Consider the following 15270-nt stretch of genomic DNA (forward strand, 5'->3'; position numbering starts at 1 on the left):
TTTAAGGCTCATGAGCATGATGGTCGGGATTCAAGGCTCCTGATGAGGACTGACTCCTATAGTGTCCTGGTGTCGGGCGTTGTCCTTCCTCTAGCTGGCACGAGTTTGGGCGACATTTTCTGACGGCCGAAGCTGAATAGAGATTCTTGGGGGTACAAGTGTGGCATGAGGAGGTCTTTGATGCCTTGCATAATAGTTCGTATACCTAGAGCTGGCCATCCACGTCCACACGTTCGATGCTTATCACTGTCCAGAGATGTCTTCAATGTCACCTGCAATTGTTAAAAAACGTCTCTTCTCTGGGGCGATTGGAAGAGATACAGGACTACTGGCCCGGCATCTTGAGCTAGCGTGAGCATCATTCAACTCGTGCGTATCGTTCGATACTGGTTAACTGACGACGTTGGAGTCTGGTAAGCGGTCGTGCTGCATGAATGGAAGAGACATAACCGAATACAGTCTCATGTGACTGTGTTTCTCCTCAAATACAACCGCCTTCTAAGAGACAATAGTTGAAAATACCACAGCTTCCACTTCATCCGCCAGCCGTGCGCATGTGTAGCCAACAGAAACTACAACAGGTACCCGTGTTGGTAGCAAACGAGTTAACATGGGATGTGAATCAAACAAAAGACACATCGAGTTCTACCAATATTCTGTTGCATAAAATGTTTATAAAAAAGGACCGTCAAAAGGTTTTTTATACTTTTTTTATTAACTATGTAATGTAACAAATACGGCTGGAGAAGATGGCTTGTTATGTCTATCCCAACCCCATGCGAATATTAAGTTACCGCAACACCATTACACGCCAACTTCTTGGATGTCCCAATGTTTTCCTAGCGAAACGCACTGACTGTTATATCAAGAGAGCCTCGACGGTTAGGAGTATGCAAGATGACGTGAAAGTCCCGATATGTGCGAAACGGCGGAATGGCTTGGCAATATCTAGCGAAATCGTCTCTGAATTATCATTACCCACGTTCCAAACAGCTAGGTCTCATTAGAAACCAAGGAATGATTGCCTTAGTTGTATACAGCTCTACTTTACTATTCATCAGAGCTCTATGTGACGATTACACGTGTAGAACCTCAACCATATTGGACCTCTGGATGTCGCTGCTTCACCGTCATCCTGTTGCCATTTGCGAGACGAGCAGGCACGGTCCCGAATACCCACGGCCAAAACCAAGTAATCATGTTCATTATTTCCGATTATCCTCCTCTCATCGATCCGGACTAACCACGCTGGAGACTGCAGTGGTGACAGGTCGGGCGTCGTCCGAGAGCTACTGTCTGCTCCCAATACAAGCCATCTAACCTCCACGAACCACCACATACGACCATACCCATTGGAAAACTCGGGATCCCGTCCGCTCTCCCATAGATAAGCCAATGAGGGCCGGATTAGTAGTTGGGTCGGTGACGACCAGCGAATACCTGGTGTTGTATGTTTTTGGTGTTTCTTATGACACCGAAGGTGTGTGTGTTCTGCTGTGGTGGGTCACGAAAAGGTACCCTTAGTAGGTATCTAGTCTTTAACAAAGGCCTTTTGTAGACTAGTGACGCTGTAAGAGATATAGATAGAAATAGCATATCAGAGCTACCTAGTGAGGCTGGCAGCTGTATTATAGTGGCATTATGAAGTTGTTAATAGTTAATTGAACAAAGTGGTGGTATTTGTGATGGCCTTATTTGTAACAGCACAACTCCCCTAGCCAGATGGTTGTACGTCACAAGGGCATATAAGCAGTGTTGACAGCAGGGCTTGCACGCGTGCAAGCACTGACGGATCTTTTGGGTCCTTTGGGTCAATTGGTCATGGTCGCGGAGTCTAAAGGTCCTTGCCACAGAGCGTCACTGTCAGCGTTCTGTTACATTATTTTTGGGTGGGCGGAAAGTGGGTTACTTGACTGAAAACCGGTGGTAAAATATATTGCCTTATTGATTAACTAGGTGTTTATAAATATGATTTGGGCTAGTTATTTATCAACCTAAAATACTAGCTTCTTATATTACTACTAGAGGTCATGCTGTATCCGGCCTGGTAAACGGACGGAAATTAAGAATCGGACCCCGTCCGCATCATATCACTTGTCCATGCTCTGGACGGTCCCTCCATGCTGCTGCGGCAGCAGATCGTACTCCTGCGCCATACCCTGGTAAAACATAGGGTCCAGATCGGGCAGGAAATAATTAAAGATTCCCATCACGTCGGTTCCCATGAGCGCACTGGGGGACACCTGACTCATCCCACTGTCGAAAGCAAAGTCGGTGTATCCTGGTTGTTGCACCGGACCGGATATCATGGACTCCCTCGACACAGTCTTCGACACAAATGACGATTAGACAAGTCTTTTCCCAACGACGACCATATAGGATCGACAACTTACATCAGATAGATCCAGAGTCATTTGTGTTGGCCTGGCCAGTTGTTTGTTGTTTCCGCCATCAAGATCTGATGACTGCTGTACCATTTGCATCGCGGAAGGATTCGTGGGTGCATGTGGTCTCGCAGGACTCATCAAGCCGGCCTCGGAATGCTGAATTTCATTGACGTAGTCCCGCGCAATCTTCGCGAACTCGGCTATCAAAGAACCGGGCACGGTGCCGCCGCTGGCATATTCAATCCGACTAAAGTGACCGGCAACCATGTCGAGCAGAGCCAGATTGATACCGGTGTCTGGTTGCCGAGGATCATGAATCACGAGGTCGAATAAGACGAAAAGTGCGGTGATGGGAATTCCCGCAAGGACCCTTCAGTACTGTCAGCACCCATCTTGTGATAATGGCGAGAAGACGAGAAGTCAGGAGTTTGTCCCCAACTCACCATGTGGCCGTGTATGGCTCAACCTCAATCATCGTAGTCAACTCCAAGATGGCCCTCGATGCATTCAAAATGGTCTTCATCTTGTCATCCTTTGTCGCTGTCACCGCCGGCGTTTCAGGGATAGGCAGATAGCACAGCGTGGTCCTCGCGAGAGTCAGTAGCATGCTGTAGTAGAGATAATGAAGAATGAGAGTCAACGATCTCGCGTTGGGACCGGATACGATTTGAGGGCGCAGAATTCCACCCGGCCGGAAGCCATTGTCGGGCAGGGTTGCTCTCCACTCCTCGAGTTCACCGTTCAACTGGTCAATCACGTCGAGGTAATACGAATCGGAGTTACCCGACACGCCGACCGAGAAGAGCGATGTATATGCTCGAGACAGGAGGCGAGCGAAGCGCACTAAGTGCAGGAACCAGCTGAAGTCTCCTGATGTTGCTTCGGGAACGACGGGGATAGTACAAGAGATGTCGCTGTCCACGAATCCCTTGGTAATGTTAGCAGACGGAGTGTAAGAAATCAAAGTGTGCATGCGTCGAAATGCGACATTATTGTAGCAAGGAGGAGAGTCTCCAATTACTTACAGAGCTCCTCCCAAAGTGGAAGCTAGTGATCTTCTCAACGGCGTAGAGAATCCAGAAAGATTTCTGATAAGCATGAGCCGTCGGGCCAGTGAAACTATGACTGGACATCATCTGAGCCCGTCTTGCTGCCTCTGACATGATGACAGGTTCGACGGCCAAGCCCGAGATCCCTAGGCCATACACTGACATTGCCGTTAGTGCTTGCAAGGTAGTGAGAGAATCAGGAAGCAGCAGGAGCTCCGAAAAGCCACTCAAACTGACAGAGAACAGCCGCCACGACTCGCCCTTGCCAGGCTCGAACGTCCCACCATCAGCGTACTGGGACCCGAGAGCAAGGACACTGTGGTAGAGACAACACCATGGCTTGCTCCGTTCGAGGAGGTTGGGGAAGTTGGGACTTGACACTGTCGTCTCGAAAGTCGTGCGGTCGAGGAACGGGAACATGGGATGCACCCGCTCAAAGTAGACTGACCACGCTTAGCTTCTTCCGCATTCAATGAGGCTACAGAGAGGGCAATGACAAGTAATTACGGCGGATGTACAAGGCGGCACGCGCCCTGTCGGTACCCAGGTCGGTACCCAGGTCGGGAGGTTGCGTCCTCCGAGTATTCGTGGTGCTCGAGTCGGTGCTACGCAATCGTCCGTGAATAATGACGGAGATGCGCCCAACAAGCTCGTTCACTTTTTGGTTCTGGAGGCGCGTCGACAAGGAAAGTAGCCTGTTGTCGGAGAAGAACGTGAGGCTGTTCCGGCCCCCTTGATCTGTCAGTACGTGCAGGCCACTGAGCGCATGTGGCGCTTCAATACCAAGAATGCCGTTTCGCTGATAATTTTCTGTTAGCTTCCAAAAGTGTATATAATTTTGAAATATTGATTAGTGATACTTACTGGTACAAACACTGTTTCCTCCCGGCCTCTTTTAGTAGAGGTCTTTGGTCTCTGTGCTTGTGCGAGGACGCGATCAACGTAGAGCTCTTGGATGTGGTGGGGAGGAGATTTTGGCGATGTGCGATCCGGGAGAATTATTGGTTTCGATTCTCCATCTGATGTCGACAAGTCCAGCACGGCTTTGGCGTCTGGGAGGCTGGGTGCTCGATTGCTTGAAGGCGAGTAATTTGTTGGCAGAAGCTGTCCGGCAACTGAGGGCTCACTTAGCGACTTGCAATCTTTCGCCATGGGAAATCGCCCAAATGTTGTGTTGGCTCTTCAAAGGGTAAGTCGTATGGTGAATGTTCAGTTGCTCATGCTTACCATTGCGCCTATGGGCTAGCCTCTTCAAACTAAAGCGACACTCTTTTTTTCGACGCTTTCAGGGTCAAAGTTTGTGAGCAAACGGGCACGTCATGCCAGGGGAGGAAATCCGGTTGACTTTACTTACAATGCAATTCGCGCAAGGTCCAGGCGGACCGTTGCCTATTGTCAAAGTTGATCCGTCAGTTCGTGAGTGATGGAAAGGAACGGCAATAAGCTTTCCCGAGTCACGTACTAGGACAGCGAACCTTGCGTGACTTGCAAGCATCGCAGGACTTGTGGGTTCGGGACACAGCACCAACACCAGCAGGACTGAGTGCGGGCTTATCAACAGTCATGTTCTCGGCTCGCGAAGGATGAAGTGAAAATGTAGGCTGAGAAACAGAACAGCACCGAGAGACGAAGACGAGTAGGTCGGAGACGAGATCTGCAAGTATGAGAGGATCTGGTTCACAAGGGGAGGAGGGACCAAGACAATTCAGCTCATGTTGAAAGGAGCTCGGCTCCTTTTTTGCCTTTTAGGAGAGTGGGGATTTAGGGAGCCTCGGCGCCGAGATGCCGGATCGGGTAACTTTACACATGCATCGGACCACTTTACGACGCCGCCATCCCCGGATCTGCGGGCGGGATCTTTGCGCCGCTATCTCATCAACATCGTCGACCTTTTTCCTGTGGAGTTCTCTCCTCGGCGCCGACTTGATCCATCGAGCTGGCTAACATAAAAAAAATTCGCACAATATGCAGCCAAATCATGGAAATTGTACCATCAGGCTCGGCTCGCGAGATGTTAGTTTCGGCAACGTGACGTGAAGCTAGTGATCTGGACCCTGCTTTTCGGGTTCTTCCTGCCCATGTCAGCTCGCCGACAATACGTGTATTGACGTTGGAAATGCGTATCTGTGTTGTTGTTTTCACATGTCTGCCTCATGCTGGCTGTGGAAACTTATTTTTAATGAGGAGGGTGCCTCTTCTGGGAAGCCTTTCAAGCTATAAATTCCTCATGATCCTCGTTGGGTGACATTGCTTTAGCCTCTTCTCTTTTGCGATCTTCAGGCTCTTCTTCCTTATCTGCGCATTGTGCAATCATCGAATCAAGTCACAATATGCATCACCAGCAGCGTGACAGCGGCAACGTCATGACGAAGCCGTCGGATGACACCTTGCACGCCAAAGTCATACGGGAGCACGACCACCAGCGAAATGATATGGACATTGAAGCCAACGATGCCCAAATCAACGAGCTTGTCCGGCCTTACAGTCTTGACTTGATTCGATCCACATCGAGACTCGACCCTGGCATCAACCCATTCTTATCAGATCATCCATCATTGAACCCAAGCTGCCGCGAAGAGTTCAACGCCAAGAAATGGGCCCGAGCCCTCCTTCAGCATTCATGCCACCATCCCGAAGACTACCCTAGGCTTGAAGCTGGAGTTGCGTATCGTAACTTGAGTGTTCATGGGTACGGTACTGATACCGACTACCAGAAGGATGTTCTTAACGTCCTCTGGCAAGCACCTATGATGATCAAGCAGGCTCTCAGCAACCGTCGCCAAAAGATTGACATCTTGAGAGAGTTTGACGGTATCATCAAGAGTGGTGAGATGCTCTTGGTGCTAGGTCGTCCCGGCAGTGGTGTCTCTACCCTGCTCAAGACGATCGCCGGCGAGACCCAGGGTCTTCATCTGGGGGATCATTCACACTTCAGCTATCAAGGTCAGTGACAATATCGTTTTTGACGCTATTAAGGTTATTATGCAGGACCTCGCGGTTGCTGACTGTATCATGCACCATTAACAGGCATCCCAATGGAAACCATGCACAAGCGATTCCGAGGAGAAGTCATCTACCAAGCCGAAACCGACATCCACTTCCCCCACCTCACAGTTGGACAGACACTCCTCTTCGCCTCACTAGCAAGAACGCCAAAGAACCGACTTCCCGGTGTCAGCAGGCAGAGATACGCCGAACACTTGCGGGACGTTGTTATGGCCGTCTTTGGTATCTCCCACACCATCAACACAAAGGTTGGAAACGACTTCGTCCGTGGTGAGTGGCTTGAGCCTCTGACAACTTTGAGGCAACCTCGACTAAATATGTCTTCACAGGTGTCAGCGGAGGCGAGCGCAAACGCGTGAGTATCGCAGAGGTCACGCTCAGCCAGGGCCCTATCCAGTGCTGGGATAACAGCACTCGCGGGTTGGACAGTGCTACTGCGTTGGAGTTTGCTCGGACTCTGCGGCTATCTACGAACATGGCCAAGACTTCTGCCATTGTCGCGATGTATCAGGCCTCGCAGCCGGCATATGATGTTCGTATTTCCGCCACAAATTCACTGTGTCTCGTTGTTGACTTACATTTGTCCAGGTATTCGACAAGGTCGCGGTACTCTATGAAGGTAGACAGATCTACTTTGGTTCTACGGCGCTGGCAAAGCAATACTTCGTCGATATGGGATACCGTTGCCCCGACCGTCAAACCACCGCCGACTTCCTCACGTCTCTCACGAATCCCGCAGAACGGGTGGTCCGCAAAGGATTCGAGAACAGAGTTCCCAGAACATCAGACGAGTTTGCAACTGTGTGGAAGAGCAGCGACGTCAGGGCACGCCTGATGGAGGAGATATTTGCCTTTGAGGAGGAGCATCCTCTCGATGGCTCAGGGATCGACAAGTTTGCCGCGACGCGCCAGGCCCACAAAGCCTCTTTTGTGTAAGCGGCATTGGAAATCAAGGAACTGGGGAGAATCATTCGCTAACGGTCGAGAAGGACGCCGCAATCACCTTATACCATCTCTCTGCCTATGCAAATATGGCTCTGCATGACGCGTGGGTATCAGCGTCTATTGGGTGACTGGCTGTTCTTCGTTGTCACTGTTGGTGGCAACTTGGTCATTTCTCTGGTGCTTGGAAGCATTTTCTTCGACCTGCCATCTGATGCATCGAGCATGAACTCTCGTTGCATTCTGCTGTTCTTTGCGATCTTGTTCAATGGACTCAGCAGTGCTCTTGAGGCATGTCATTTTTCTGCAGCCATATGGCCTACGATAAGCCGGGTAAACTAACATAACGATGTCTAGATCCTCACGCTATACGTCCAAAGACCCATTGTCGAAAAACACGCTCGCTACGCTTTATATCACCCGCCTCAGAAGCTATTTCCTCGACAATCTGCGATCTTCCAAGCAAGATTCTATCGACCTTGGCCTTCAACATTCCCTTATACTTCATGGCGAAGCTCCGCCAAGAGGCCGATGCCTTCTTCATCTTCCTCCTTTTCGGTTTCACCACCACTCTCTCAATGTCGATGATCATCAGAACCATCGGCCAGACCTCCAAGACCATTCACCAAGCCTTGACGCCCGCCGCGATCTTTATCTTATCGCTCGTTATCTATACCGGTTTCATCCTCCCTACCCGCGATATGAAGGGCTGGCTCCGCTGGATCAACTACATCAACCCGATCGCCTACGCGTTCGAGAGCCTGGTCGTCAACGAGTTCAACGGTCGGCAATTCCCCTGTCCCTCGTTCGTTCCGGCTTACCCGAACGCGGAGCCGAATGAGAGGACATGCTCGGTTGCTGGCGCTGCTCCTGGTGCAGACTTTGTTGACGGTGACTTCTACATGAATGCCACTTTCAGTTACTACAAGTCTCATATTTGGAGGTTTGTTCCCTCCTTAATGAAGATTTGAAGTGAATAATTCTAACATTCTTTCCAGGAATTTCGGAATCTTGATTGCCTTTATCGTTTTCTTCATGTGTGTCTATTTGCTCGCGGCGGAGTACATCACCACAGACCGCTCTAAGGGCGAGGTATTGATCTTCCGGCATGGCCACTCGGCTCCGAACCTATCAAAGAACTCATCCGACGAGGAGACCGGCCAATCCGGACGTGTTTACCAGCACGAAAAGTCTGAAGGACATGCTGCTCAGTCCGGTGTTAAACAAACGGCAATCAACAAGAGCCAATCGGTATTCCACTGGAAAGACGTTTGTTATGACATCTCCATCAAGGGAAACAACCGCAGGATTCTTGACAAAGCCAGCGGATGGGTGAAGCCTGGAACTCTGACTGCTTTGATGGCAAGTGGACCTCGTTTATGGAAAAGGATCTGTACTGACGACCAGTCAAGGGCTCTACTGGCGCTGGCAAGACTACTCTTCTTGATGTCCTAGCGAACAGAGTGACAATGGGCGTGGTGACTGGAGATATTCTGGTCAACGGCATTCCCAGAGACCAGTCTTTCCAGCGAAAGGCTGGGTACGTTCAGCAACAAGACATTCACCTCGAGACATCCACTGTTAGGGAAGCCTTGCAATTCAGTGCCATGCTACGCCAGCCAGCATCTGTCAGCAAGCAAGAGAAGTACGACTATGTCGAAGAGGTGATTGGGCTTTTAGAGATAGAGGCCTATGCAGATGCCATTGTTGGAGTGCCCGGAGAAGGTCAGTGTTCAACCCGATATTTAAATCCCGTTCATGGAGAGTCACAGCTAACTCATGTTTCCAGGCTTGAATGTCGAGCAGAGAAAACGACTGACCATCGGCGTCGAGCTCGCCGCGAAACCCGATCTCCTCCTTTTTCTCGACGAACCGACATCAGGCCTCGACAGCCAGACAGCATGGTCAATCTTATCACTGATCCGAAAGCTCTCCGAAAACGGCCAAGCCATCCTCGTGACAATCCACCAACCTTCCGCTCTCTTATTCCAGCAATTTGACCGTCTTCTTCTCCTCGCACACGGCGGGAGAACAGTCTACTTTGGCGACATTGGCGAGAACTCCCGCGTGCTCACGAGCTACTTTGAGCAGTACGGAGCAACACCCTGCGGACAGGACGAGAACCCTGCCGAATGGATGCTAAAAGTCATCGGCGCCGCGCCGGGCGCCAAGGCCGAGAGAGATTGGCCCGGTACTTGGAAGGAGAGCCATGAGTATGCCGAGATGCGCCGCGAGCTCGAACGTCTGGAGCAGGGGTTAGCGACCAATGGTTCAACGACAAGTCACGATGAGATGTCTACTTATGCTGCGCCGTTCCATGTTCAGCTTGTATTGTGCACTGAGAGAGTCTTCCGACAGTATTGGCGCACGCCGTCGTACATTTACTCCAAGTTGATCCTGTCTGGTGGCACGGTTAGTCTCAAGGCCTATTAGTTGACCTTATGAACCTCCAACTAACACTTTGCACAGAGTTTGTTCATCGGCGTGTCTTTCTACAACTCGCCACTCACAATGCAAGGCCTCCAAAGTCAGATGTTCTCCATTTTCATGTTGTTGGTGGTCTTTGCTTTTCTCGTCTACCAGACGATGCCCAACTTCATCCTGCAACGCGAGCAATATGAGGCGAGAGAGCGCGCCTCTAAGGCGTACTCTTGGTACGTGTTCGTGCTGGTCAACATCATTGTCGAACTTCCCTGGAACACCTTGGCTGCTATCGTGATCTTCTTCCCATTCTACTATCTCGTCGGCATGTATCGCAATGCTATCCCAACGGACGCGGTTACGGAACGTGGCGGCCTCATGTTCCTCCTCATCTGGGCCTTCATGCTCTTTGAGTCGACTTTTGCCGATATGGTGGTCGCCGGTGTACCGACGGCGGAGATTGGCGCAACTGTTTCTCTCCTACTCTTCGCCCTGTGTCTGATCTTTTGCGGGTAAGCCAAACACTAGTCTAACCTGCTTCGCATCTTGAATTGACGAATCATCAGTGTCATTGTACCGATCGACGCCCTTCCGGGATTCTGGAAGTTCATGTACCGCGTTTCACCCTTGACCTACCTCGTTGAGGGTCTCTTGTCAACGGGGCTAGCACACAACAAAGTTGAGTGCTCTCAACTCGAGCTGTTGCAGTTCAGTCCGGCAAATGGAACCGCGTGTGGTGATTACATGGCGCCGTACATGCAAATGGCCGGCGGCAGTGTCTTCAACCCTAACAGTACCGACGCCTGCCAATTCTGTCCACTGGCTACGACAGATGAATTCTTGGCTACCACTTCTACGTCGTATGGCAAACGATGGCGGTCGTATGGGTTGATGTGGGTCTACATAATCTTCAATCTGTTTGCAGCTTTGTCGCTGTACTGGCTGGCTCGGGTGCCGAAGAAGCACTCACTGGCTCAACTTTGGAAGAAGAAGTCTTCCTAAACAGGAACTTCAATCATCTTGGTTTCAACCATTGGGGATACAAGGGGAAAAGATGTCCTCGGTGTTTCATTGGCTTTCTTGAAGGGCTCAAGGATGCATCATCACTACTTTAGCACTTGCCACTTCACATTTTCATTTACTTCTCAACCTACTCGACCCATGGATTCCTGGGAACATGTTTCTTTTGGTTATGTGGTACTTTGATCAGCTGTATTAAAGATAGATTTCGAAAGTCAAAACGTCGCCTTCATCTACGATTGAAGGACACTCAAGTCATTGCTCCAGGCTTCCACGGAAGTTGGGTAGATCGAAGCAAGGCAATTTCAATAAAATCCATTTTCAATCATTGATCCTAAGACTAAGCTTGGTCAAACATCGTGTTGTTTATAATAGTTGGGCGTTTGACGAGCTGTCACTTGTTGAAGTCCGGAAGAGTAGGCAGAGAGTTGAAGCCGAATAGGTACTCACCCTCTGCCCAATGTGGTTACAAAGTCTGAGTTTAACGTTACTTTAGACAACATCTCAGTAACAAACAATCTCTCAGATCAAGCAACTGGGACATAACTTTTTTCCTTCCCTCGATGTAGACTGCACGCTCTTGAGGCAATTCCAACTTTGGGCGTTGGGGAGGTTGCACGCCGCGGAGGCGCGCTCCCGGATTCTGTTTCCATATCTGTTGACAAATCACTATAATAATTTGCCTCTTGCACAATCGTTGATTTTTTAGTAAAAATGGCACGATAAGATCCGCGTCGGGGGCACTCCGCCTCTTCCATCAGCCAATATTGACCGTTCAGGGCTGCAAGTGTGCGGGCATGTCCGACGTTAGCCCCAAGTTGTGGATGTGTGGAACTGATCCTGAGAATTGCGTGTTGGCGAAGAGCGGGATAAATTGGTGCTGATAGATGTATCCGGCAGTTTCAGAAGCTAACGACCAACTGATCAATCTTTGGTTATGGTTTCTGATGCTGATGTGAGGTCCCGGTTGGCGTATCTCGACGGAATTGCCCCGGTCTGGGGCCGCGTCGCCGAGTAACTGCGCACCGATCGCATCCCGCCCGACAACAAGCTGCGCTGAAGAACCGAAGACTTTCTCTTGAGGCTCTCCAAAACAGCTAACAAGAAAAATGCTGCTCTTTTCCAGATTGATCAAACGTGCTGGATTTCGATGGGGTTATGGTGACATCTCACTGGGGAACCCCTTGCCGAAATCAGATCGGGGTGTAAGGCGTGGTTATCTTGCAGTTGTCGTCATATCGTGCAACGGATATATATAGGTGGCCACATAGTTCGTAAGAACTTGGACGACTACGGCCTAAACTTATTTGACCCCTTTATAAATGGTGCAACTATTACGGCGGTAACCAAAAATGTCAGCGTTATTATCGCCTCACGGCTAAGCACTCTTTACCCTGTCGTCACCGCAAAAACACTAGTAATACTCGACTAGCTTAGTAAAGGCCATGTCGTTGTGCACTTTATCGCCGGCGGAAGCGATGCAGAGTAAGCCAGGAGGGTAACTTCCTATCTAAGGACAAGCAGTATAGCCGCCTCGAGAACTATATCAAAATTCTCTGCTGTGTATAAAAATCACCAGAGCCCTTTAGCTGGGAAAGTAAGTACTACACCTTCAAGGCTTCTATAGCAGTGTACGCCTAATAAAGGGCACAATTCCCGTCTCCGTCGGCGGGTCGTCGGCAGAGGCGTTCACCGTCTAAGATGCCTCTACATGGGTTTTACTATACTCCGCTCCGTTCGTTTCAAAGAGCAATGCCCACCATTTTAGGTTAATAAGGCCATCACGATGAAAGCTGCCTACGCTCCATCTAGAAGAGACTTCTAAGGGCCGGATTAGTAGTTGGGTCGGTGACGACCAACGAACACCTGGTGTTGTATGTTTACACTTTGCACTTTTTGATGAGTGAAGAAGCTCTGTGTGTTGTATATCTCGGTTGGCGACGACCACGGAACAATCCCCAGTCCCACTTGCGAGCCATAGGGGCAGACTTGGAGTTAAAGTAGCTCAAGCTTTAGCATTCGACTGCCAATGATCAGATGAACCGTCTCAACTCTGCTCTCCGCTTCTTGAATCGCCCATGGAAACCCTCAGACACGTCCACTTACAGCGACAAGATCGCAAAGGCATGATGAGTGATGTCTACCATTGCAAGTATTACATTAAGGACATTACCTAGATAACTATTCCGTTTAAATACTTGGTTTACTGGAATATGCTGTATCATTGTTCTGCTGCTTCTGGCTCCACGTCAAGTTATGGGTTCGATGAAGGGCTCGGGGATCGTTGGCTAGACATTGGCTTTCCAACGAGATAAACTTCGTTCTGCAGCAAGCGGCTCGTCCCAATAGATTGCTCCCTGTCTCTATGCCTTGGAACAATGACATCGTGGGTATCACCATGAATATGGACACAGTCAAGCCTCCTCTAGTTCGTTGGCCCCTCACTACGGCTTCCTATGACGAAACTTCGCTTGGCAGGATTTCTCAGAACAAAGAGGGCTGTATCAACTGATCTTAAGCTGGCCCCGTCGCAGCTTCAGTCCCAGTATACCCGTCAACTCATAATCAACTCCTTTGAACGAGTAAAACCCGCAGCCGAGCTCACTCCGAGCCTGAGCGTGCTCAGAGTGGAGTCGTCAAAGTGTCTCCTACAGCACCAGCTTGAAAACGGCGCTACCCTCGTGCCTTGACTATCCAACAGCTTCATGCCGCCGGACCCTGCCAGAAGTATCAACTTCATCTCCCCGCATCCCTCTTCTCTTACTCCGGAATCGAACGTGATAGGGACCCTCGTGAGGCTGGTTGGTATCTCGTTCTGATCGATGCTCGGAAAGCTAACCCCGAATAAGTCCAGCCTCTGCCAGTTGTTCCCCCATCATGAGTCTGCCAGCTCCTTGTCGCTGTACGCCTTCTGCGTGGCCCCGTCGGCTCGCCACCAGAAAAAGGCGGTCAACCAGCCAGACAAGTGGACGACTCTGCCCGACATGTTTCCGCTGGCCGAGTGGCAAGCACGCGCCCAAAAGCCTCGCGCGTCGACGTCGTCGGGCCTATCAAAGCTGGCGACCATCCAGTCAACCACCACGGCGAGACAGCGCGACCTATCCAATATAGAGGATCCCTCGCCATCCAATGCATCGAAATTGAACTCTGCCAGTCGGACGACACGCCTTGCCAGATCGACCCGGTCGCTGCCTCCACCGAGTAGCGTAATGGAGGGAAAGCCACACCTAACCAACCATGCCGTAGGTGAAGTAATGCTTCATGGTCCCTAGAAATACGGCGGCGCCAGTCGAGCGGTCACGCGGCAAGGTCGTGCTAAAGGTCGGAAGCAGCCAGTCGGTCAGGTTGGCATCGACCAGCTTCTTGCGGAGAAGAACAACAAGAAGCTCCGTCGATGCTGCCACGTCGATTTTTTCAATAGCCTGGCCGGCTCCGCTTCCGACAACGAGCTCGTGTTGGCCCTCGTGGGCGACGAAGCGGTCGCGCAAGGCTTCAGCGCGGCTAGCCCCGTTGACGAAGAAGTTGAATTGGACGAGCACGGCTAACCAGACATCATCGGGCCGCAGCCCGAGGTGTAAGTGTTGCTGCCAGGCGCGGAGCACTGTGTACATGAACCTGTTTTGGCAGGCTAAGATAGTGCCATTGTCTGCGTCGGATACGGATGTTTGGACAGACTCCCGAGATGAAGCCTCGCGCGATACCTGCTTGAAAAAGTCTCGACGAGGTGATGGCGCATGTGTGCATTTGCCCACGACTTTGTCGTGCGGTCGGATGATGGTCGGCATTGTGCATGGGGATGGGCGTGCAAAGCCAAAGTGAGGGAGCAGAATGGCCAGAGAACGTAAAGAGAACTGCTGTAAGAGAGCCGTAGTCAAGAATGGTGCAATTGTAAACGTAGGTCTCGTGCCCAACAACAGCTAGATCTTGGGTTGCTAGTCCTTAGGTATGCTTCTCTGGTAAACGAGGCAGATCTAGTTAACGCAACGTAGCATGGTCAAAAAGTACAGCTACAGGAGCATCAGGTTTATTTAAATTGTCTTGACGTACAAGGCTCTTTTCAACTAGCAAAAACCAAAGCAGGCAAACGTATTTACTCACTTCCTCTCAAGTAGAGAACATCTTGCAACACGTGAGGCACTCGAATCTCCTTCATTGAGGGTTCTGAGTCCAGTGTCCCCCGAGCATCAACGAGCAAGGACCTCCTGCAGCCTCATCAACTCCGCGATTTCTGTACCTACTGCTTATGAGGTAATAGCAAGGACTAACGATTCAATGATTCTTACCCGGAAGGCCCAAGCATGCTCATGGAGCAGCTCGCGGGACTCGAATCTCGCCAACATATCGCACATCCATTGTGACCTTGAGACTCCCATCGGCTTGACAACCCCACTGGAGGCATGTGTGGTATTTAACTGTATGCTGTAGGCCAATCTCCATTTCAGTAA

At 50.5% G+C, this 15270-nt stretch overlaps 5 protein-coding genes and 1 non-coding gene across 6 annotated transcripts; 3 read left to right on the forward strand and 3 right to left on the reverse strand.

Moving 5' to 3' along the window:
- Positions 1-1337: 1337 nt before the first annotated feature.
- ColSpa_rRNA_028 lies at positions 1338-1453 on the forward strand. The gene has a single exon (XR_007414259.1). It is a non-coding gene; the product is annotated as a 5S ribosomal RNA (ribosomal RNA).
- Positions 1454-2090: 637 nt separating this feature from the next.
- ColSpa_08069 (fusaridione A cluster transcription factor fsdR) lies at positions 2091-3856 on the reverse strand (the record flags this gene model as incomplete). The annotated part of the gene is made up of 4 exons (XM_049274281.1): positions 2091-2327; positions 2394-2757; positions 2831-3315; positions 3413-3856. The coding sequence occupies 4 exons, from the start codon at positions 3854-3856 to the stop codon at positions 2091-2093; spliced, it is 1530 nt and encodes a 509-aa protein (XP_049130238.1).
- Positions 3857-5766: 1910 nt separating this feature from the next.
- Positions 5767-8839, forward strand: ColSpa_08070 (ZEB2-regulated ABC transporter 1; the record flags this gene model as incomplete). The annotated part of the gene is made up of 7 exons (XM_049274282.1): positions 5767-6379; positions 6464-6712; positions 6772-6974; positions 7031-7374; positions 7432-7717; positions 7765-8327; positions 8383-8839. The coding sequence occupies 7 exons, from the start codon at positions 5767-5769 to the stop codon at positions 8837-8839; spliced, it is 2715 nt and encodes a 904-aa protein (XP_049130239.1).
- Positions 8840-8853: 14 nt separating this feature from the next.
- On the forward strand, positions 8854-10807 carry ColSpa_08071 (ZEB2-regulated ABC transporter 1; the record flags this gene model as incomplete). Its single annotated transcript, XM_049274283.1, has 4 exons — positions 8854-9109; positions 9174-9796; positions 9854-10317; positions 10372-10807. The coding sequence occupies 4 exons, from the start codon at positions 8854-8856 to the stop codon at positions 10805-10807; spliced, it is 1779 nt and encodes a 592-aa protein (XP_049130240.1).
- Positions 10808-13700: 2893 nt separating this feature from the next.
- Positions 13701-13892, reverse strand: ColSpa_08072 (uncharacterized protein; the record flags this gene model as incomplete). Its single annotated transcript, XM_049274284.1, has 1 exon — positions 13701-13892. The coding sequence occupies one exon, from the start codon at positions 13890-13892 to the stop codon at positions 13701-13703; it is 192 nt and encodes a 63-aa protein (XP_049130241.1).
- A 160-nt stretch (positions 13893-14052) lies between these two features.
- On the reverse strand, positions 14053-14610 carry ColSpa_08073 (uncharacterized protein; the record flags this gene model as incomplete). Its single annotated transcript, XM_049274285.1, has 1 exon — positions 14053-14610. One exon carries the CDS (start codon positions 14608-14610, stop codon positions 14053-14055), a length of 558 nt encoding a protein of 185 aa, XP_049130242.1.
- Positions 14611-15270: the final 660 nt, after the last annotated feature.

Source organism: Colletotrichum spaethianum (assembly GCF_022836535.1).
Source record: "Colletotrichum spaethianum MAFF 239500 DNA, contig21, whole genome shotgun sequence".
NCBI lineage: Eukaryota > Fungi > Ascomycota > Sordariomycetes > Glomerellales > Glomerellaceae > Colletotrichum > Colletotrichum spaethianum.